At 33.5% G+C, this 25351-nt stretch overlaps 2 protein-coding genes across 11 annotated transcripts in view; one reads left to right on the top strand and one right to left on the bottom strand.

Annotated features, from left to right (window-relative positions):
* Positions 1-22992, bottom strand: part of LOC105319498 (malignant fibrous histiocytoma-amplified sequence 1 homolog) — a 110306-nt gene extending 87314 nt beyond the window's left edge. Inside the window, exons 1-5 of one of the 10 annotated variants that reach the window (XM_066067941.1) lie at positions 22688-22990; positions 8322-11170; positions 7919-8086; positions 6927-7017; positions 5234-5376 (exon numbers count right to left, since the gene is read on the bottom strand). In XM_066067941.1, the coding sequence (XP_065924013.1) occupies positions 5373-5376; positions 6927-7017; positions 7919-8086; positions 8322-11079 (3021 nt within the window). In that variant the 5' untranslated portion in view covers positions 11080-11170; positions 22688-22990 and the 3' untranslated portion in view covers positions 5234-5372. Of the gene's footprint in view, positions 1-4464; positions 5377-6877; positions 7518-7918; positions 8087-8321; positions 11171-13046; positions 13397-14118; positions 14351-18912; positions 19055-20668; positions 20690-22687 lie in introns of those variants that run through there. The other 9 variants (XM_066067942.1, XR_010708229.1, XM_066067943.1 and 6 more) reach the window with 9 other exon arrangements.
* Positions 1578-3924, top strand: LOC117689965 (uncharacterized). The gene is made up of 5 exons (XM_066067954.1): positions 1578-1682; positions 1779-1904; positions 3057-3195; positions 3302-3345; positions 3434-3924. Exons 2-5 carry the CDS (start codon positions 1853-1855, stop codon positions 3922-3924), a joined length of 726 nt encoding a protein of 241 aa, XP_065924026.1. The 5' UTR covers positions 1578-1682; positions 1779-1852.
* Positions 22993-25351: the final 2359 nt, after the last annotated feature.

Raw genomic sequence — 25351 nt, 5'->3', positions numbered from 1 at the left:
TGTACCATACAGCTACAAATATAGATTTATTTGTCAGGTCATTCTACAGGTCTTACGATGTATTTATCAATGTTTGAAGGAAAAGAATATCATTGTGCGGGTATATTTTAATTCTAAATTTTATATAGTTAATCTTTTTTTGATAAATGTTTTTTTTTATTTTTCTTTACAAGAATCACTTAATACTATGCTTTATCGCATTTTACTCGTTAAACAAAGAATGGTGACAGAATTGTAGTTTGTTAACAACAATTTTGCTTCAAAAGCAAAAACAGACTATGAATATTGAGTAGATATAACTATATTTACTGACTATAACGACATCTGGCTAGTGTCCAAATAGTCAGTAAATAGGTATTTCATAACACCGAAGAAAACTATAACGTCGCTGTTGCAGAGTGTCTTGCTTGTTCACTTCCAAGTTATCGAGTTGTCGGTCTTTGTATAAGACGACTCTAAAATATGTCTGATATGTTTTGGAAACAATTCATTAGGGATAAATAAAAGATCTATACTATCCATGAATGGATTGTTACCGCATACCCTGGTTTTACATTTCTTGAATAAAAGTGAACAGTGTAATAATGGTGTTGAAATTTTGTTGGTTTTTACCTCTAAAAACTACCATGAAAGATGTGTTTTCACTATTTATCTGATGGGATGTGATTTTCAGTATCCATAGAATGAACAGTATACAGCATGCATTTTGTCTGAAGTAAAATAAATCCTGTACTCTTTTTTTAAGCAAGATAAAACATTGGTTGATATAAAAAAAAATTAAAATGGAGACCTGAGTTTAAGAACAATTCAACTCATTATGCTCAGTTTAGCATGGCCTAATGTACTCTTTCATCAATTGAGATGCAATATAAAGTTCATTTAAATCATTAACATTTTATTTCATTTGAAGTTATTTGCTTGGTTTTTTAATTATTTTGATAATCGTTTTTGAAGAAAGTAAGTCCCAACGCGTTTTCAGTCGCTTACGATTCCAACCTTGTCAGGTGGTTTTATTGCTTCCTTCACCATCATCGGCATATTGAGGTAAATGTACGTTTTATATATATTAGAGTTTTTAACGATAATGTGTTATTGACTTATGCATAAAGATATCAAATAGGTTTCTGTATATATACTGTTTTAACCGGGGTTTTTTTATATTTAATGATAAAAACAATATTTCTTTTAAAACCTTAGTGTAGTTACATTGTGGAATAATATGGATACTTTAAAAAACATTTAATGCATTAAAGACAAATATACACTTCTGCTAACAAGGTTCATGTTTGTATAACTCAAGTTTAAATAATCATTTGTTGCCAAGTAATTGAATTTGTGAATAGGTTTGAAATATTTCCGTCTTTATATTAATATCAATAAACTGAAACATTCGACATAAATGAGTATGTTTTGCAGCATGAAACATGTCTGTTTTCTTCACATTTTCAATTATCACATGTGTGTACTTTATTCTTACATCACATGCGTGTATATAATTCATACATCTACATCGATGTCTGGAGTATGTTCAAGTGCAGGCAGGTGAGTTGATTGTGATTATAATCGGAAAGATTTTACATTGTTTTATACAACACAAAGAAGGCAGATTTAACGTCAATATTTCATTACAAGCCCCTTGGAATGCTGTCGAAACTATCGTATTGTTGGAAACTTCTGTGTAGGTAATTTGTTTTTCTACATTTGTAATCAGATACATTTATTTCTTATTGAGACTCTAAAAAACAAATATTAGATGTTTTGCGTCTATCATTGTCAAGAATGTTGGCCAGGAACTCATGGCGTAGATTGTAAGGACAACTGCCCGTCTAGTTTCTACGGCAAATCATGCTCAATGAAATGTGATTGTGAACCATGTGATAAAGTGACAGGATGCTCAAATACAAGTATGTATATATACAACACAGCTACAGAATTGCAAACATAAAGAGCTGCGTACAGTTTCAGTCATATTTTGTCCTGTGTAAAGGTAATTTTTTCAGATATCAAAAAAAATTAAAATGTAACATTATTTTAAACAAGAATAATTTGAAAATATATAAATAGGTACCTGATGAGACTATCGATAGGGTAATAGAACGTTATTTTTTATAAACCTTAGCAAAAGACACCAATTCTTCAGTAGTTTTTAATAGAAAAATATGCCCACACCTATTGTTCAAAATGAAGATCACATAATTAATTTTTTGTGTGATATCACATGAAATATATAAATTTTATTGTGGGCAGCTACTGCAAACACATTCTCCTTTTCAATCACCTTGGTTTACATTTCAAAAATATGATATAATCTTAAAGTCATTATCCTCTTTTGAAAACATAATATATTTGTACAACTTGGTGCACGCAAGTGTTCAAGATGATATCATTATATGTATTTTCATGATAATAAAATAGATTTTTAAAGTGCATATGTTTTCAAAAACTGGACCATCTTCCTAATTTGATTAAAATCTGGGGTAACCAAATGATAAATAATTGTTTAATAATTCAATTTAATTAAGCCAAAAACTGCTCAAGATATAAACTGGCATTTTTTTCAAATAAAACTGTAGGGAATATAATTTACAACTTATATCAGAAAATATGAATCTGTTGATAAAATGTCAAGGTTATTGGTAAAATATATTTATTTTTCTTTCCAACATGAAATTATAAAGACGCATCGATTTTTAAAAAAACGCATGTTTTCTAACACAGTGTTATTTGAGATAGAATCGAAATGAAGAGGGTAATTTTAAAATTTGTCTTTGAATATGCCTAAATTGCAGAGAGTTTAATTAAAGGTCAATTTTTAAAACTTCATTTTTTGGGTACTTGTGTGTGGGGTTTTATTTAAAATAACGCTAGAAAGAAATTTCTTAGAATTAATCAAATTATGATTAGATCAATTGCGCCCCGTATATCAAATGTTGTTGTTACATAACAAATACGGGGGCTTGAAAGATCTTATTTTGTTATTTTAGAAGAGTTTAAAAAAGATAACCGATGTTTAACAAAAAAAAAAGTTACATGCATATGATTTTAAAATCTGATAGATAACACTAGTTCGACGAAGCCTAGTCCAGAGAAAGACGAAAGTCCGACGAATTCTGCATTATGGCCTACATTGTCCGTTTTGACATCTTGTATCGTAACCTGTTTCATTTTTTGTCTAAGAATCTTCTGTATACTAAGGTAAACGTTAATGTAATTTTCCTAATTTTGTTTAATTTGAAAATGAATAACGATTGATATTTCTACTTAAAAAAATTTAAATTTGTTCATGAATTTCTGTTTGCAGACAACGAATGCTTACTAAAATACCTTCTGATCTGGATGAATACGGTAGCAAAACATTTCTAATAATCACTTCAAAAGAATTATTGTATTTAAGAATGTTGAGAATAATTATCAGCTATTCTGTGTTTAACAGGTTTCAAAAATGAAATGGCTCCTTTAGAAAATAGTAGATATAGTATATCGAAAACGCCGAGGACAATTGATTTATCTCAAACAAATGACACAGAGACAAGCTACGACAAATGTCAAACTACAGTTTCAAACAACATGACAGAAACAACCTCACGAAATGATTACGGATGTGACGACTCTATGGATGGAGCTTACAACATTCTAAAACTTACAGTGTCGGATAAAAATGACCACATGCAAATCCCGAATAACTGTTCAACTCCTTTCAAAATACAAAACATGACAAACGTAAAAGAGGATACATCTCATGTGGCGTCCTCAGTTTCAAACATTGTTAAAACAGAGAAGCTTGAATCAAAACCTTCAATCCATCGCGAGAAAAGGAAACATCAGAAGGAATTATTACGGGCACTGGATGAATTCAAAAAGGGAAGCACTAGAGAAAGGAAGAAACTAAGGTATAGCTTTACAAAATCAACAGAACTGTTCTGATATATACTTCACGCATTATTTCCTCTTTGTGAATTGATATTGATATCAAATTACAGGAATGTTTATATGAAATGACTTATGTTATATACATAACAGTAACAGTAACAGTGTTCACTATTTTGAAAACATCAGGTGTTTTAAGGATGTCCTATGATGCTGTTCATAGACTTTATATCAGATTGGTACGTGTATGTGCATAAAGTAAATGAATGTGAGAAAAAATTGTTAGATTGACTCGTGATTCATTTATATTTTTCTCAAAGATCAAACTGGTGGAAAACATGGTTAATTAATGTAAATTTGTATAATAGTACCTATTTTTTCATCGAAAAAAAAATGCATCTCTCAGCACTGTACTTCATCTAAATATCACCATTTTCAAACATATGAGAGCAATTGTTTATACTTTGTAAAGACATCGTTTACTGTATTGTAAGACATTTTGTTACGTTTTACAAACTAAGATTTGTTTGTGCTTTTGTTGATGATCATCAAAAATAGTTTATCATAAAGGAAAAAATTCATTTTGATCTATGGAACAACGATTTTATTTTCAAATTTTATCAATGTAACGATGTATACATAACTGATACAATAAAACAATATATGAACGTATATATATTTGTGCTACTTAGAATGAGCCATCACCACCCTTACAACATTTAAAGAATCAATGAATAAATAAATAACTATATGATGATAGGAAAATAGAAAGTCTGATAGCAAAATTTTAACAGCTGGTGCAATACAAACAATTCCTTTGTAACATATGATACTAAATTCTAACAAATAACATATCTGATTTCTAAACATGAATTAATGAAAACAAAAAAAAATACATTATTGCGTTGTTAAAACTTACAATGCACCATATTTTTTTAATTGTAAAACTCTGTGCAAAATCATACAAAGCAATGACTCCCCTTATTTTCACATCTAAACAAATCATAAATTCTACAGAGTGAAAACTTCCTCATTTATCCATAGTTATTATAATAGCTTGACATAACAAGGCTCTTAGAACTTTTTGAATGTCATACTTTGATGAAAGAACTTTAAGTGATTGTAGTTATCATATTGTCCGCTGTCGATTTCAATCAACAACTTCGTCGCTTTCACTCTGGTCACGTATTTCCGTTGCTGACATTTGCTCGTCCTCATTGACAGGAAAATTCAAGAGAAAAAGTGCGCGGATATTCTCCATATTTTCCTGTGTCGCATCGTCTGCCTCAACAGTTTCTGATTCTTCTCCGGACCCTACATTTATGGTTGGGATCGGCAGAAGACTAGACATATCAGGTGTCTGAATCACCCCTACGTTTCTGCGTCGTTCTCGTCCATAGTTTGGTTTATCTAATTCTTCTTCGTGAAGCATCTGCTGAAGAGTCATTCCTTTTGCCATGGCGCCTTTTCTTCGTGCTCGAATTTCACCTAACTTAAGCAGCACGTCATCTTTAAAATAAAGGCAATATAGAATTAGTATATGATAAAATAATGTTTAAAACTTATACCAGGTATTACGATAGGACAATATTCATCCCTTATATTCAACAGTACATATAGATACTTCAACACATCCATTAATTATAATTCATCCGGTGCTGTTAGGTTTTTAAAAAAATTATATGAGAAATGATATTATTGGATATTTTTTACTAGAAATAAAGTACATGTAATGAAAATTAAGCTAAAAAATCCTAAAATACAACATTCACATTTTGTAATTACAACATTTCTAATAAAATAATGATTATCGTTTTTACAACATATTATTCTGTTACAAAATACTAGATCTACTAATACGAACAAATTGTGCAATAATCATGTTGCATATAACTATGTTAGTTAGTTTCACAATTAAACGTGATGTGCTACAATAAAAATAAATCATATGAATAAACCTAGGATATATATCTAATACATTGTTACAGTACTTCAACAATGCAGATAATGTTTAAGACAACTAGATGTATGCAAAGCGTCAGACACAAGAGAATACAGCATTAAACAGTCGTTCTAAAGCTGTTTAAAAATAGGCAAAAATTACAAATTACAGTGAAACTCAGTTAAAATTAAATCCGTAGGACGTATGAGTTTACTGTATCTGTAATCGGTCGTATCCATAAAAAGTGTTTGCGAAAATATGTAAAGCGAATCAGCAATATTCTCTGGACTCCAATGCTGCGCATTAAAGTCTCAAATAACTACATAATATTATAAAAACTAAAACTATCTGAACATAAATATTAACATCTACTTATGGGAAAAAATCATTTTGCTTAAAAGAGGGAAATTAAAAAAAAAATTTGCTTTAAAAGATAAACAGCTCGTTAATTTTGACATTATTAGTTAACAGATTCGCTTGTTCTTAGGTTTGTTTCTTGATTAAAAGATAAACAGCTCGTTAATTTTGACATTATTAGTTAACATATTCGCTTGTTCTTAGGTATGTTTCTTGATTAAAATTCCGTATAACTGTTAACAGTTGGGTTTTTTTTCTAAGAAGGTTGTATACGGGGCTGAGGGGGATTTTTGCCCTCGATATATTTTCGCTATAATTTAACACTTGGCGAATTCCAAAACAAGTTTTAAATAACTGTGATGATGAGAATTATACAAGTTTCTAGGCGATTTCTAGACGGGAGAAACCATTTGCAAATGTAGAAGAGTGAAATAAACAAATGGCGAAAATAACCGTGTAAAAAAACAAGGTAAGAATTGACATTTCCTAAATACGAAATAGACACTGTACATGTTCATCTTCGCTGAATTCGTAATTTCCTACAATTGCACTCGTACAACACGCATTTTACTATTTTTACATTTGCTGCATTGTTATCAAAATGTTATGTAATCAATTAGGAGATTAAAAAACAAAAATTAAAAAAAAAATTGCTAGTATTTTTCCTGGTTAGAGGTAAAAGAAAAAACAGAATACAGATTAGAAACACACATGGCAATCCTGAAGTCTGCTGCACAGTATAGTGCGCCTGCGTACTCACGTGTCGGAATCAACGGGATTTGAATTGCGAGCGCGCCTGGCGGCTTCTTGCGCCTGCGCAGCAATTCGAGCTCTTAAAGTATTTAAGTCAACTGAAATACAACCAATGGCATCTTTGAAATATTTCATTGCATGTTATATTTAAACAAAGCAGATTTGTTTGCCATTTTAACTTTTTCAAAAGTTTTGAAAACTTATAATTTGTAACTTTGTAAAAATCAGTAACGTTCGATATTCAGATCATGAAGCAAATCGAACCATATGAGATTTTACATATTGCATTTTATTAATACATGATTTTTTTACGTTATCCTTCAGTGAACAATCTAGTCGTTTTTTGCGCTTCTACAAGGCATTAAATAGATTAGTGAGAAATAAAATGATAGTCATAACAACATGCTAATAAGTTATGAAACGCATTCAAAGTTCGACTAAATGTTTATATGGTACAATACAATAGAATGAAAAAAACGGAAAGTATGATATGATCAAACAGAATAATCATAAATGAAAAGAGTTTATACAGAAATAATAGCATTTCACCAAGAATTTTAGTTTGCAAAAAAAGAATGTGGTCTCATACTTATTCCATCTGAAATAGAAATAAACAGAATTGCGTGTACGTTTAATTATGTCATATAACGCTAATCTAATCAGAAGAATCCACAACATAATTTCCCTCAACTTATTTCAAGACCAGCACATGTGTTTGCGAAAGTGCTTGTACAGTATTGTATAATATAAAAATACAATACCTTCCGCTGGAAATGTAAACAAAATAAATAACTTAGCTCTGGAGGTTTACTTCTAGCTTATCACTTGACAAACAAAATGAGTCGACTTTTACATCAAAATAGCGTTGACGTAATAATAAAAACACAATCACAACTACGGGCAACTTCCCATAAATTGAAATTTCTAATTTCAAATATCACAAAAAAAACTCAATCATAGCATGACCATTTACCCAACCCTCGATATGACTAAAGTTACCTCTTTTTTCCTCTCGTTGCTGAACCAAAGTATCAGTGTCTACTTTCTCGTTGCAAACTTCACAGATTTTCTCCGGCAGATTTTGAGTCTCTTTTGGCGTATTCCATTCTCCAAGGAAAGAAGGATTTTGGCAAAACTTGCAGAGCATCTGCCTCTCGACTAGGACACCTAACAATACAACAAGTTTATTTGAGTTATAAAAGAAGTCACCCTTTATCTATTTAAAGAAAAGCTATTGTTGATGTTTTGGGGGTTTTGGTTTTTTGGTTTTTTTTTACGGGGGGGTTGGGGGTTATAGGGGGGGGGGGGGGTTGGGGGGTGGTTGTGATTTTTTTATTTGGGTTGGAGGTGGAGGATCTTTGTACAATTCTGTTAAACAGCTAAAGTATAATAGGTTTAGTACCTTTAAATGACTTAATTATTTCTTCGAAGTCTTGTAGAAGTGGAAGAAGTATTGTCCACATTGCCGCTGGCCTTGTTGGATAATACATTGGGTCTGGGCTGTCATCTCTTAACTCATACTTCAAACTAGCACCCTTCCCTTTTGGGCCATTTGTATAGCTAATCATCAGTACAGCGTCGATTTTATTGTGTCGAGCTAAAATACCGTTGCTCCAATGTGCTTTGAAGGTAAGATTATGCTTCTCCACTTTTTGTGCACCAACACACAAAAGCTCGAACAAACCTGGCGGCATGTATTTTGGAAATCTCAATAAGGCAGCTACCCTTTCCCGGTCGTTGTGGTCTTCCCATAATGATGTCACCTCTTCAGGTTCCTCTGTGTTTCTAATCCACGGTATCAATATTTTGGAAACATTGTCGACATTTTCAATTTCAGGGCTGAGATTATATGTCATTTCCTTGGTCTTTTTTGCAGCGGGATAACCTATTTTGAAACCTCGAAGAAGTATATCTAACATGAAATTGAATTGTTCTTTCATATCAGGGGGAATAAGGTAACCAACGATGGCACGCAAAAAGTCTTTGTCCATTACCCCTTGTTGCAGCAACTCTCTCTTGTTTCTGTCAAATCGAGTCTGCGAAAATCCCATCTGCTTGTAAGTATCGTCAGTGGCAAAGTCAACTTTTTCTTCGAAATCATGACGATATATATTACGTAGTAATTCAAACAGCCAGGCTGGGCGTATAAACACATAGTTACAAAGAACGGGAGCCGTGGAAAACCAAAGCACCTTGCCAGTCACATGAAGGTATTGCGTAATGTCTTTAATTTGTTTTTTCATTCCAAACTTTGTTGTCACCTCCTCGACATACTCATCCCAAGGCATTATGGGAACCACCATCGAATTGGATTTCTCATCTAGATAGTTTTCGACATCAACCCAGAATGTCTTTACTTTGTGTAAAACGAGTGGTAAATTATACTCCGGGGTAGGTGGGAACTGGTTTTCGTCTTTTGCGATTAGTTCAATGCTTTTTCGAAGCTGGTCAAAGCCTACAAACTCTGCTGATGATGTAGCTATGACGTCAGATTGTACAGTGAAAGTATCTGTAAAGATCAATAGCTTCCTATACGAAAACATCCTCTCAGTAAGAGTTGGTGAGATCTCTGACTTCTGGGATATGTGATTAATTCTTTCATTAAGAATACTTTCGTGGTAGTTTTTGAATTCGGTCATCTGTTTTTTCACTTCAGCTTTTACTTCCTTGATTTTCTCCTTTGACATTTTGTCACACTGGGTTCCAACTAGCACGACCTTTAGACTATTTGTCTTTGCAATCATCCAATCTAGCCAGCATCCTATCATGTCGTTGAATTTTTGCGGAGTAAACTCTTTCATGTTGAAAGTTAGTAAAGCAACCGAAGGTTGTTCAAAGAACAAGTAGTGTGGAAACTGGTAATAAGGATGTCCACAGAAATCCCAAAGGCAAAGTTGAAGGGGACGAATTTCTTTTTGCATCTTTCCATCCTCTTCATTTTTCACTTTCATTTCACAGTCAAGCACTAAGTCGTAAAGATCAATTCCAGCAACACTTTCATTTAGATCTTCTGCCAGCCTTGCTTGATTGTCCACCATAGATTGAATCAGACTTGATTTTCCGCTTCTATGCGATCCAATAACCAAAATCTTCATTCCACGGTACACGGGTGTATTCAGTCGAGCCTCCTGAATATATGCTAATATAGCATTTTGTCCAGTTATTTCTGCTGGTGGGAAGACAAGCGGATTGTCGTCAACTATTAACTCCTGGTTTGGATTCCGTTCTAACTCTTTCATTGCGTTCATATTGAGAATTTTAATCTGATTGCTACTCAAATCCAATTTCTCCGTCATTCGTAAAAGATGACCAGGAAATACTGTAATTTGATTGTCCGAAAGATCAATTTCCGACACATAGTGACGATTGTGTAATTTAATGTTGAAAGCTGGAATCTTCGTTATTTTGTTTCGACTAGCATTCAGTGTTTCCAAACTCGGAAGAAGCAAAACGTCGGTTGGAAGAATTGATAATTTGTTGTTAGAGATATCCAAATCTCTAAGCTGTTTCATCTGCCGAATTTCAACGCCGATATCCTTAACATAGTTATTTCTGCACCGAAAAATCTCCAGCCTTTTCAGATGACAAACTTCCTTAAAAACTGAAGTCAATTTGTTATTATCTACGACTAGTATCTGGATTTTACGTAGTTTATCCAATCCATTCAGACTATCAATACTGTTTTCACTGAGATCAAGCCTTGATAAGGATTTCAATTTTTTGAGAGCCGGTGGAACTTTTGTAAAATTATTCGTATTCAGATTTAATTCCACTAAATGTTCTAACCTTTTCATCGACTCCGGTAAACTTCCATCGGACAACTGGTTATTACTTAAATCAAGTTTTTCAAGCACTACAAGTCGGTCCGTTAAGTTTTCGGGGATGGATTTCAAACACAGTCCCGGAACCATCAGTCGTTTCACTGTCTCGGCAATTTTCTGTACGTTTTCGATGGTCTCATTTCCAAGGTCAAGAAGTCGGACCGACACCGTCTTCTCCGCTGATTTGGTTGGAAGACGCTGGGGATGCAAGTGACGCGCACCTTGGTATCCTAGGTGTGCCATTAGAGGAGGGGCTAGGTTTTTTGAAATTTTAACACGGCGAGGTTTCTTTTGCGTTGCATGCGATGCCGTCTGCAACGGTTGTTTACGCCTGTTCATCTTGACGCCGATCTGATGTACTCGGCACCGTCTGAACGCTTCTCCTCGCAACGTTTGGCTTGAAAGGGTTGTCGGTAATGTTAATTACATTCTGTAAAAAAAAAAGTAAATAAAACTGTTATCAATGAAATCAAAAATAAGCCTCGCAAGACAACAAAAGGGGAAACAGCATGCTCATTTACAGTAAACTTCAATTCAGAGTCAAACTTTAAATTGGTGGTCCCCGTCTTTAAGTCTGTTTCAGGTGTTACCTTTAACATACATTATGCGGTTTTATCACTGACCACGTTAATATGTTTGTATAATTCTGTCGGTAATAACTTTATCGGGTCATTCGTTCACAAAGATAATTTGAAACTTTGAAGTGCATATAGCTTACACAGTTATTTCTATTCAAAGGACCTTTGGTCTACTTTGGGTTGGGTTTTTTTCTTTTTTAAATAGTGGTTTCTCCATTCTTCCTTTAAGTCATGTATACAGTATCAATGCATTATATGTTTATGAGAACGTGTTCTGTGCATTCAAGGTACATGAATGCTAATGGCCAGGTGCTCTTCAACGAACTCCACCCTTACATTTCAAGTTGATAAGAAATGTTTATCACAAAAACATATAAAAAATTCTAAATAGTTTTATAGACATTACAAGTTATATACATATTAATCATTTTAAAAAATACATTAAAAACAACAACAATAAATATAACTCAGTTCCAAGTAACAAACTATCTGTCGCCTCAAATTTACCACCAGATCGCATTATCAACTCAAGTACATTAGAAATATGGAATTCACAGACAAAAAGACTTCCGTGACAGACCTTAATAGTGATTTCTTCTGATAGAGCAATTCACATCCCCGTTAAATTGTCAAATCAAATTGAAAAGTAATGTTTACATTCAAAACATATCAATATAAATGCAATGAAATCGGACCAAAAGGTAGTTAATAATTCATTGAAAGCCGTGATGGAACAATCTTAATTGTGATCTTATGAGGACTTGGTACGGAATACAATTTTATGCCTCGATGAACTGGTCTGGTCATGTTTTTATCTATGTCTGCAACTGTCTAAATAGTAGAACTTTTCAATATATGAACGTTTGAAATGAAATAGATGTCAATTTTTTTTTGCTAATTTGAAATGTAATGTAAAAGAATATTATTTTGATTCCAGTCTTCTTTTTAACAAACTCACGCTACCGCTACTATTTTCATAATTTTAATTTTGCATGCGATATTTTTTAGCTGCTTATTTTGCTCCTCAATTTGTGGGCAGAATATGAATAAGACTACAGAAAAAAGTTAAATAAAAGTACCTATCAACACGCAAGACAGTTTGAAAATAAACTTAACAGAAGAAAAAACTGGTGTTCTTTAATATGTAGAGTCAAAGAGAAACTTACATTGATTGGCATTTTTAATTTACGTTCAATACCGAACAAAATATTGAATTAAAGATCCTGTCGATGCCATTGTTTACGGACAAATATATATTTTAACTAACAGGTGTATTGTAAAAAAAAACGAAAAAGGTCCTTGTTTTAGTTATTGGATGGCTGTACTTTACTGGTTGTGAGAGTCTCTTAACAAATTTAAAAATAACAAATTTGAATTACAAAAATCTTACTTGAAAAGAACTATTTGAGGTTAAAATTGTATAACAACCTTAAGTAGTGTAACTAATTATAAACAGCAATTAGCGTGCAATTATAAATAATTAATATTTATTCTTCCTCTTGTCCGTTAGGAACGGCTAAGTCAGTCAACGTCTGCCTCAATCTACCTCCTTATCGAGGAGTTTTTTTATTAATTGGAACCAACCCGGAACCAGATAATATGCAAACAAATAGAGGAAACGATATACAAACATTGTTCACATTATGGATTAAATTCAAAGAAATTGTTGAAAAATCATAAATAAGTTATTAATAATTACTAAAACATGATAATTTGTTTCACGCTTACGTGATTAATCGAATCCATTTCCATGATATAGACACGTCAATTCCTTATTATTTAGTGAAAGTATGAAGTTAATTTATTCCAAACAACACTCCATTTGTTGACCACACGACTACAACAAGACTTTTAAAAGTATCCACAAAAGACGTGGTAGCGACAGTAAGAAAACACTCTCTCCATTATCCGGTAATCCTTAACCAATCCAATAACGGCTATATACCATTGTGGCTCGGTAGCCCCCAGACAAGATCATTGTTAAACTGCATTTAAATGGACAAATGAAGTGCCTTAAAACAAGTCAATCGAAGGGGAAAAAAACTTTCAAATAGTGACAGATATTTAATACGCCAAATAGGGTTCCTTAGCTTTAATGCACATTGCATTGCAAGGATACGTGACCCTTCTTGCTCAATACTCAAACCAAGAAGTCTGAAATGAACTTCGTACGAAATTACTTATTTTAATTTGCGTAGGACTAGAGCAAATACGAAGATCGGGCCACGATCGATAGTTAATATCTCAGTTCAGTCGGAGGACAAAGAAGAGGGAACCAATATTTTGGTTTGGGATATCCATAAGTAGCCAATGTATTTATGTCAAAGTAATTAGATTTTGTGCTAAGTCGTTAACTGGTTATACAAGAATGAACCACAGTTACTTTGTGTCGGTCTAACTTTACTTCATGCTGTACTTTCTATTCTTATTCAATGTTTACTTAAGAGCTGAAGAGCTCAGTTTCGTTAAGAAAGACAATTGCGTTTAAGACCATTTCGTAAGAAATACACATGGTTAATCACTTCTAAATACGAATAGTTGCCCATTGGTTTTAAAATATAGGATTTTTCGATACCGGTGTGTCAGTACAGGTATTCAATTTTAACTACTTGAGATATACCCTGTTTCCATATTCAACATTTTGAGAAAATTAAATATTACGAAAATGTTATTAAAATTTATCATAAATCTCGAAGTAATAGACATAGTGATGTCGATTTCGAATGTATGCAGCCAGATTATCACCATTAAAGATGTGATATCGCTAGGGTTTCCCCTCTGATGACACTATTATACTCACCATTTTTGACAATAATCCACCTGAACACACTCAAATTAACGAACAATGTTAAACTAGAAAAATACAGCCACTGCTCAATATGGACAATATCGAGGGAAAACTAACTTTAAATGTTAAATTACGATGTGCTACAAGCCTTTAAATCACTTGTCATACGCGTTTTTATATTCAAAGAGTTTCCGATAAATGCTGTAATCCCTATAGAAATTATAAAAGCATTCTTCAGAAGGCTTCACATGAGCAAACTTTATAATGATCATGAATAACGTCGCTACGTGGGATCACAAAAATGCTTGAAAAATTTGTCAGCCAATAAGAAGCAGTCTCTCAACCATCAATGGGTAGCAAAGAACGAAATATTTGTTGGTTTCTGTGTGTTTATAGCAAATATTCTTGAAACGAAGTGCCAAATATATTTCTTTTTGTGTGACCTGTTGAAAAGAATTTAAAACATACTGCATGTAATTCAAATAATTGCCGAGCAAACAAAGAAGGACAGTTTTCCCTTTCATTCTTTCTTACGACTCTGAAATGTTAGTCTTGGGTTTAATTTACTCAAGATACAATTAAAGATCAAACTAAACACAGAGCACTTTAAATATCATCTTTATTATTCCCACTGAAAGGTTTTACCTACTTCAAACAATGCACACGAAGAGAAGACAATATTTGATCATAAGGTGATTTGAGTATGTGGACATGATGAAAAACAGATTTTTAAGGAACCAGAATTCTCTCTCTTGTTGAAATAATATATTTTCAACTGAGATAGAAAACTTAATGTTATCTGAATAAAATGCATGGCTCTTAACTTGAAATATAGTAATTAGACTGGAAGTTAAACTATGCTGCTTCATCTTTTGAGTTCAAATGAAAAAAAAACTTTGAATAAGAATTGTATTGAAATAAATATAGCTTATTTTCCTTTTCAACTACCAAGTGCTCAATATAATGACAATATTAAAATAGAGTTAATGTTCACACACATGTACAACTTTACAGAGAAAAAAGAATGCTTCTGGGAATAGCTGTATTTTAAGTTTCCTTGATTTATATTGCAGAATTTGCTGTCTTATCTCTAGGTTCATTTTGGTTATATGGTTTGAATAATAAAAAAAAAAACTCCCCTCTTTCTATAAAACAAGTCTACATGCTCACAATCGTTGTCCGGTACCATGATTTGGGAGGGGATCCGAAACTCTCTTTCAGATCATGGAAACCACGCTTTATCTGGAAAGTGGTAAGAGACAGGCCAGAAAATATATTGATTTATGATTATGACAAGCAAATACCAAACTTGTCAGATACCTTTGTGAAAATACAAGCCGGGATTTAAAGCAATTGTATTGATATAAGGGTAAATAGCGACGCGTTCGGATCATAAGCGACAGCATGCCTTTCCCGTTCTTGGCGATTTATAACCACAGTGAAAGTGTCCATCGGAAGCTTTCTATTGGATTCGCTGACGATTGAAGTATTTTAGAATAAATATCCGACGAGTGCTTAAGGGTGCACATCTACCGGTAATATAATACCGATTTATCAAATGTAATTACAAACGAGCGTGTACCCTGGGTAGATATTGTAATCCGGAGATATGGATAAACATAGTTTATACTCCACGGACAAAGTGCCAACCTTTGACACTTGAGTTGTTCATCAATATCGAGTATCATACAGGGAGCATTCCCCTAATGACACCCAGATCCCTGGCTTCAGTCCTTTCTACAGCTTTTAGGGACCGGGGTAAATCCGTCATTGTCCAAGGACAGATATTTTTGTTTATATTGAAAAACGCGCTGATATTTATAGAGGGCATCAATGCTGATATCAGACTTGACATAAGTAAGGATTTGAACATCTGTATCGAATAACGCTAGTCGCCACATTGTATCAAAAGTTTTACAGATTCCTAGAAAAAAGGAGTAAAACCTGGTTGTCTCAAAACAAATTAAGAACAATACGTTCCAAGCTGTTTAGTATTTCAAAAAATACATGGTCAACCAGCAAGGCAAGACTGTCTGCTTTCATCGAAGTTACTCTGAGTAGTCATTAAATCTTTAAAAAGTAGGAATCTGGCATTTCGTTTTTCAATTTCATTAGCTTTGTCAACCCATGACGCGGTTGAAAACGCCCTATATGAATCCATAAAACAAAGGAAATCCAAGATGTTTTTGCCTCAGCCTTCTGAAATGACACAAGTTAACTTCCGCTCTACTACACTGCTACAACAGTTGGGACTTGCATAAGAAATGACAAATTCATTGTACATACAAGACATTGTCTTTGGCTTGTTTTCAGCATCAATTTATTCTACTCTTAGTTGTGTCTCAGCAAAATTCATTGTTTCAACTTTTGTATCTATTTTATTTTCTTTGTGACTGAGTGGGATGGGTAAGAAGGTAAACTTTAAAGAACAGTCTTTGTCGTATTAATTTTCGTGGGGGGGGGGGGGGGGGGGTTAAATTCCATGTATATAAATTAATAATAATTCAACCAACTCATATAAAACGTATTGATGAGTGAAAATCCATCTTCATCGAATTGATCCATTATTACACAGTATTTCTGTACCACTGTATATTATCAAATGGTTACGGTGGAATAGCATTACAGACTTGTACAAAGGCAGTTTTATGAAGTACAACCCCATACATAACATGTCAAACCAGGTATAGAGCTGCATGGCGATGTGAATTTACTCCCAGGTAGATTTTTCAAGCATCTGATTTAAAAAAAATTTCTTACAAGTCTATCCATCGATAATCGAACTCATTTTCGACAAATTTATTGTCGTGAAAGGGGCTCTTTTCTCCATTAACGGATTTTATAATTTGTTTGAAGAGGATATGAAAATATACAACAGGTATAAACACCGTCTTTGACGAGAAAATTGACATATAAATGGCCCGCTAAAACATCCCGAAATCACGCATATTTCTCAATACAATTGCTGTCAGGATGCACAATGTATTTAAAGAATATTTACAACCGTTGTATATTAAACTGAACATTCAAAGATTTAGAGAACTCAGACCCGGAATTTGTTTATTGCAAACTATACATTAAAATAAAAAAGAAAATTTCCCCTTTGATTTGAATTGTACATCGTATTATAATTACTTAGTATACGGAATATGTGTGTCATTAACCGAAATATTACACTGTCCGTAAAATAGATCATAAGTCCTGGGATCAATATTTTCTTATTTAAAATTTTAACAACAGGGCCTTAGTTTTCTCAGATTAAAACGACCCAAGGAAAAATGAGCACAAGCTTCAACCTTTAAGGTTACTACATGTAATAAAGGACTGACAATTACATATACATGTAATAAAGGAATGGCAATTACAAACATGTAATAAAGGAATGACAATTACATATACATGTAATAAAGGAATGTCAATTACATACATGTAATAAAGGAATGGCAATTACAAACATGTAATAAAGGAATGACAATAACATATACATGTAATAAAGGAATGGCAATTACAAACATGTAATAAAGGAGTGGCAATTACAAACATGTAATAAAGGAATGTCAATTACAAATATATGTCTTATGGATGAATTATGATAATCATTATCAACGTCTTATCATCATTATAAGAATAAAAGCACGTGTTTACCATACCCTCTAATGTGCTTGTCTATTACACAAACCTTTTATTTGTTTTTACGATGTATATAGCCCATGCAAACAAAATCTATAAATCAGCTGTTTGATTTAATTTTGATGCAATTGGAAAAATTGATTGCCGTTAACATATAAGATTTTTTTAAACATCTAGAATCTTTAATTTTGAATTGATCGCAATTGTTCTGAACAATTTGCTCTTTTTTAATCAATGAGCATTATTGACGAATGTGACATGTTAGTTTTGTCTGTGTTGTGAATTTCGATTCTTTTGACACTGTATGACTTGTACTGTAAGGCTAAGTTACACACGTTACACCCGCTGATCTGAGAGAATAGCGGGAAGTGAAAGAGGAATAAAGTTGTTTATTAATGGACAAAGAGAATTTCAATTCTAAATCATCCGATCTTATATCTTCTTCACTGTATATTTTTTCCTTAATATTTCAGTTTTACAAATATGATTGATAATCAAATATTTTGGCAGCAGATTGTATTAGGACCCTACTTCCCTACCCCAGCATAACAACACTGAACCTTAAAATAAATGTTTTCATGGTACTAGCACCGTTATTTTTGCTTCGATATAATTCCCTGTATTCAAATATAGCACGTAGAGTTATCGATATACATGACCTATAATAACTGAAATAATTCGTAATATCCACGCAATCGTACTAGTTCTTTGTTCTTTTTTTTTTACCAGAAAAAATAATAAAAAGTACCAAAATTGCAAAAAATGCAAAAAGTTATTTCTGATACATCAAGGAAGGGATACAAATAAATATAGGTAATTGTTCAATGAATTAAAAAAAAAATTCACATATTTTTGAGTTCGGCAATGATCAAATCAATGACAATGAGAGAAAAATTTAATTGGAAAACGCTTAAAAATGTTTTTAAATTATACAGCATGAATTTTACCACTTTATATAAGATTAGTTTGAAGTATATGAAGCTTGATCAACAGCTATAGACAAGTTTTTGTAAAACAGTTCAATGGGATCACATCAGATCATCTAGTACATTCAAATATTTAAAAGCTTTTCGAGAGGTGCGTGTGAGATCTCTCTCTCTCTCTCTCTCTCTCTCTCTCTCTCTCTCTCTCTCTCTCTCTGAGAAAAGAAACCTAACAACAAGAACTTATACAAACCAGAATTTCCAAGCGAACAAACCTCCTCAATGTTATCAATGTTAGCCAGGGAAATCGTAGATAGAAACCACAAATGAACTCGTAACAAACTCGTCTAGAAGAAATGTTGTGCCTTTGCATGTAACGTTCATTGAATAATGCAACAGCTAGCTACAATAATCAGCAACCGTATATACATGTAGTAAGGCAACCCGAGTCTCAACGAGTATGGCGTCATTAAGAATTTGAATTAAAGATTTAACTCAGTTGAAGTTTAAATGTCGCTGTTAATCAAAAGGCTTTGTAAGCTAGAGGTAGAGATTCTCAGCTCACACCCATCACTGCTGAACAAGGTTCTCAGGGGCAGGAAAACAATAACATGCCAAATATATAAATGTATATAGGAATGCTCTTAATTAATATCAAGAAATGTCGACGGGTTGTGTATTTCCAATCAATGTCATAACATGGCGGACAGAATGTGTTCGATTTAATCAGACGATATCAAATAGAAATGTCAGGAACACATTATTTGGTCAATAAAAGACATTGGAGTTGTGTACTGTAATACTGGTGGGATAAAAATGGAGTCGATGTTTATCTTCCTTATCTTCATTATATTTGACAAAATAACATTCATGGTTTGTTTATCAAAATATATCAAGGCCGATAGACGATTGAATTATGTTTTATGGCGGTTACTAAATGATTTAAGCAACATACTTGTAGCTGCTTTAGTAATATATTACTTTTCACCGTAACACCTCTAATAAAAGAACGGGCAGCAAGTTATCAGATCGAAGATATGAAGAGTTACGTTTCGTGGCAATGAAACAGCTTCCACTTTTACTGAGATTTACACGCGAATGAAAGAAGTGGACAAGGTCAATGAACAAAACTACTATGTTGAAACTGTTTTACGTCAAATGGTTAATTGATAACGGGTATGTGATATTTTTTTGGCAACAAATTATTCCTCGAGACGCATGAGGATAACATGAAATTTGTAATTTTATTTCTAACGGAAAGAGCACACGTATGTCTGCAAAAATGAAATATCCGCCTGAGTTACAGTTGTTCGCGAATCTTGAGGATAACTCTCGGGCGTGTACAATAGACTGAGTTGGTTCATAGTACACAGTCAACAACTTCGAAAAAATCCACATGGGTTTACATTGCACAATGCTTATGAATGCGGAATTTAATTCTAGATCATACTTAAGTTTTTTTCCAAACCCTTGTGTTATGTCATGGATGGTTAATAATAAAGTCCATTTTTTCTTCGCACTTTAACCTACATGGATGTACCAGTCAATGTTAATCCCAGCACTTGAGTTCCTAAAGTGTAATTATTAGATCTTTCGGGTGAAAATTGATTATATGCACTATAATTTCATTGCTTAATTTCCTTTTAAAAATTGTTCACAATTTTATTAAAGGGTGTAAACTGATAAAATCTATCAAATAACTTGAAATGATCTTTATTTAGATTCTAGTTAGCAATATCCTGCTGCTTAAATATCAATAAAAAACATCTCACTTTAACATAGACAAGTTCATCCGTAGTATTTTTAACATTAAGTTGTTGGGGTTTTTTTTGTCAAATTAAAATAATTATTAATGACCATAGACAGAACAATTTGGGAAATCCTCCACACACGGAACACGGAAGAATATTATAAAGAACATCAAACTGTGAACTATTGGTGATTGGGGGATGCTTTTAAAATGAACTAAAATGAATTGCAAAGGAAGAATAAGTAAAATTTTCACTTACCATTGCAGTCAGACCCCTTAATTCATTAGAAGTGCACACAGCGCTATAAGCTGCACCCTAGCCATTAGAATGTTAACCAGATTTAAGCATTTAGTGCCATTTTTCTAACATTTTAATGAGATTAAGAAATCAATCCCTTTTATACACAGATCAAGACGGTATAATAGTTAAAGCCCGAGGTACCATGCAGTAAAATAGACATTTCATTCATGCACGATTGTACCATTGCATTCAATTATATTTAAAATATTAAAACAATGCCCTTACATCGCACGCGTATGATGGTTTCTTAATAAAGGAAATATGTACATTTGTCCCTTGGCTACCATTTATATTTTGTTTTCAAGAAAAGTCGTGACAAAATGAAACTTTCTGTTACAACTAACGTCTCTCTCTCTCTCTCTCTCTCTCTCTCTCTCTCTCTCTCTCTCTCTCTCTCTCCGTCTCTCTCTCTCTCTCCGTCTCTCTCTCTCTCTCATGTCACGTATTTATTTATATATGTCAAGGTACGAATTGATCTTTGGTTCCCCCGATATCAACAAACAGTTCGAGTTAATCCAGCATTGACGAAGGACGGACATGACGACACCCGTGTTTAAAAGGCTCCAAACAACTGTATCTACACCTGTTTACAGAGCATTGATTCTGTTTGTATGCAGGTAAAATACACAATGGCTTTCCTTGCATCAGGTTACCCGTTCCCATTGACTTTCGCAGAGCGTGTAAATAAAACAATTATATGCATCACTTGGAACGTGTGTTCTTTAGCACAAAATGTCTATTTTAAAACTGGCAAAAGATTTCAGAAAGATAACGGTGAAAAAAAATTATTTCACGTGTCAAAAATATGTATATTTATTTAAAATGGTTTTCTTCTTTTAATCGTTTGAACGTGAGAAAATACATGAATGGATTTTCCTTTTACTGGCTGCCTTACATACCAACTGCACCCTGCAATAATGTACAACAACTGCAAGAGGCTAGGATTAAAGATTACAATGGATTATCAAATCAGCTCTTTATATTTCAAAATTTTATTGGATTTGTCGTCTTCTTGACAATAAAAGCTCCGTCCATGCCGATTCCCATAAAACCAATCTAAGTTTATTTAATTAATCTCGGCAGCTTAAAGATTAAATAGCCTCGCCGCGTAAACCAACATTCGAAAGAAAACATTGCATGCAATAAGCAGGCTTAATGACTTTAGACAGGGGTTCACATAATTCAGTTAATTAACGTTAGAATGGGAACGAAGGCTAGGACAAGTAAACTTGTTTTCGTCAGTGGGGGTGCCAACACAAGTTTTGATGGGTATCCCTGTGGTAAAAGATCGGGAGGGGGTCACTTACGCAAAGTAAGATTTGCCGCTTTTAATTAGCCGTACATTCTGAATTAACTTTAATTTAAATAGCTGATATATTCCTGGCAATATTTGATATGGTTGGTTCATTTTCAGAGAGAGAGAGAGAGAGAGAGAGAGAGAGAGAGAGAGAGAGAGAGAGAGTCACTTGACGGTTACTAAACGAGTAGAATTTTGTTTCGATATGTGACACAAAACATCATTAATCATTGATAACCTATAAAGACATGTAAAGATCGTTCAAAAACCACAGCTATCATACATAGCCGTGTATGTATACTAAAGAAAATACTCAGGTGTGCACAGATTGACAATTCATTACAAGCAAGAAAAAAATACCATACAACCTTACACATCAATGTTTAAATATCTCATTAGTACTCTACACATCTATGACACCTTGCCAAGATATGTACAAAAAATCAGCGCTCTTTTTTGTTTAGTTCACACAAATACGGACTTGCAGATTATGCGTTGACAATGATCTGAAGTTTTAGGTACATATATAACATATTTACATTGTGTATTCATATATACAAACTTGTCAACACACTTCAAGCTGTCAGATGTGTTAAAAACACATAATCTGGAGGTCACCGTCAATATTTAGTTATTCCGAAGATGAGTGACAACAATAAATAAGAAATCAGATACCCTACCTGTCAACTTTTGTTTCACGAGGGATGAAAGTAATTTCCATTTCCAGAACGAGAAACACCGGCGAGCCCATTTCTCAGATTTAAAGTTCTCGCCTGTTACTAAGGTTCGCCAAGCATACGTTGATTTGTGATAGAACCAGAATATCGCATTGATCAAAGAATTTAAAACTTCGGAGGTTTAATGTATTTACAGGGCTTGAAAGGGATCGATAGAAATAGGGCCATGCCTCATTATGCCGATCAAGGAACATTCTTCTCTTTATCTTCGACTAAAAATGGAGACAATGTTGATAATCTGATATCGACAAATATGAGCGTGCCAGATTTCTGTGTCTGGCTTTCACTTCCTGTAAATTCCTCATCAGAGTGAAGAAAACCAAAAGAGGGCATTGGAAATGGACGGTGGAACCTCGCCGGGCAGCTGAAGTTGTTGCGTCAGCATTGAATTGCGAATGAATACGTCACTATTGACGAAACGTCACTCATTTCCTTTCCAATTTCCTTCGGTCTTTTGAAATCTTTGTAGTTCTGCGAAGCTGTCACCAGTGTTTGCTCGTAAGTGCGTTAACGGACGATCAAAATCGAAAAAACGATCAATTGCAATTATAAATGTTGAAGGTGTATAACGGTGGAAAACCAAGTTTTATTCAAAAAATATATAAGGATAAATAATTTCATCAATATTCAAATTACTTTATCCAATACCCCGGTGAATAAAGTTTTGTTCCTGTAAATGTGCGATCAAAAAAAGACACAGAGAAAAAAATTATACATGTAGTAATAGTCTTTTTTCCCCGATAATGATTTTAAATCCATTAATAAAAACAGTTACTCTCAGATTCTATTGAGATAAGCTCCTGGCGCCTCATCCTCATATAGTGGGTGCCGTGACCCAGGATCATCCCTGATGTTATAAGAATACTGGCGCCTCAGAATGTAGCTACAAACTGTATCATTTTTTTTCACGACTTAAAACTAGCTCTAGAAATAATATATGCAATTTTAATTTTCTCGATGCAATGGATCCTTAGCTATGTTCGATAACTCTTACACGTGTTAATGTTCAATAGAATGTTACTGAAAAAAACTGATTCATTACACCAAGAAAATCAATTCTGAGTTATAACTGAATTTATCTTATTATATATTATAATCAAAACTAAAAAAAAACGGCTTTGGTTGTTCGAGTCATTTATGTGTGAAAATGCAGGCACGTAGCATTGTTTTTGAAAGGGGGGGGGGGGGTGGCAGACTCATCCAAAAATTCTTGACAAGCAAAAAAAGAAAAGAAAATAAACAAAAAATAATTACTTTCCAGAACCTTAATTAAAGCTGCTTGGTCCGATTTTATATCAAATTTTATGCACGCTTTTAAACGATGGCTAAGCTTAGTATATCTATAATAATAGACATTGCAGTAGTTTTCCCAGTCAATTAGGCCAAATTTCAATGAAGAAAAATACGTACAAAATCTGCTAAACGACATTAAAAGGTACCGCGTTATTTCGCCTCATGTTAAATTTCACCCCTGACGACGAGACGGGTTGTATTACGAATTTGACATCGCTTTAAATAAAGGTCGAAATGGTCAGACAAATGATCAGACAAATTACAAATAAACATGTGTACGTTTTGTTCGCCAATATTTCTAAAGTCTGCTTTCTTTACAATCGATGCGTAGCATGCGGGTTGAATAACCCCAATCATTCGGGGTTCGAAACCATGCGGTTTCCTCTTCTAAACATTCCTGTGATGCATTTTGGTTTGTTTTTTCGTTTGCCCAAAGAGAAATTATTTTTATTTACTTTGAATATTTATAAATTTGAAAGGAGATTGATTCTGCTGGTGTAAATAGGAGAAAGTCCATAACTTTGTAAGATAAATGATTTGTATGATACTGTAATTTCGAAAAAATCGGACCAAGCAGCTTTAAAATCCTAATCGGGTGGGGGGGGGGGGGGGGGGCAGCAAGTATTACTTCAACTTCAATTTCACTGTTCGGGGGGGGGGGGGGGGGCAATTTCATGATTTTTCAAATTTAAGAAAAATCTTTGCTGTGCAAAAAAAGGGGGGCCCTCCCCGATGCTTCATGCCTGAAATGAACGTAGAGAACAAAAATTAATTCTAGATAACTCTGGTTGTCTACATGTACTATTCTATCGAGTCGCCCTTATTCAAAGAGTCAATATTTTTTAATAAATTTTTATTTATTTTTCTTATATCGGTTATAATTATAGGTTTATTTCTTGAATGTCTTTTCAGTACCTATTTAATCAGATTTAGCAAACTGGTCCATATAGTTGCTTTGGTTTTCCAAGCTTTTTGGAGATTTTCATACATCATGCATGAGAGACATTGAAACTGGCGCCACAGAATAAACAAAACATTGATCAGAAAATATAGTGTACATCCGCATTGAAACTGTAGTTTAAAGGGGATGTCTGACCATCTTGTAAAGCAATAAATATGTTTTACATTACGTACGTTTTGTTCGCAAATTGTATTCACAAGTGCATAACAATGCCTATTTTAATTATTATAATGACTAAAGTACTCTTCTTCGCATAGGCGTCGGACCACCGGGGGGGGGGGGGGGGGGGCTAGGAGGTTCAGCCACCCCCTTTCCAGTTTTCTAACGACATAACCATAAATAAGACCTTTTTT

This window comes from Magallana gigas, chromosome 8 (genome assembly GCF_963853765.1).
Source record: "Magallana gigas chromosome 8, xbMagGiga1.1, whole genome shotgun sequence".
Classification (NCBI taxonomy): domain Eukaryota; kingdom Metazoa; phylum Mollusca; class Bivalvia; order Ostreida; family Ostreidae; genus Magallana; species Magallana gigas.
The sequence above is the reverse complement of the archived record's forward strand: the minus strand, read 5'-3'. Positions and strand labels throughout refer to the sequence as shown.

What these genes read in the sequence shown, in the direction of transcription:
- LOC117689965 (XM_066067954.1), top strand. Translation starts at nt 1,853, where the DNA reads ATGAAATGTGATTGTGAACCATGTGATAAAGTGACAGGATGCTCAAAT. An exon ending in AGAATCTTCTGTATACTAAG is followed by an intron (nt 3,196 to 3,301) that starts GTAAACGTTAAT and finishes TTCTGTTTGCAG; the next exon opens with ACAACGAATGCTTACTAAAA. An exon ending in TTCTGATCTGGATGAATACG is followed by an intron (nt 3,346 to 3,433) that starts GTAGCAAAACAT and finishes TGTGTTTAACAG; the next exon opens with GTTTCAAAAATGAAATGGCT.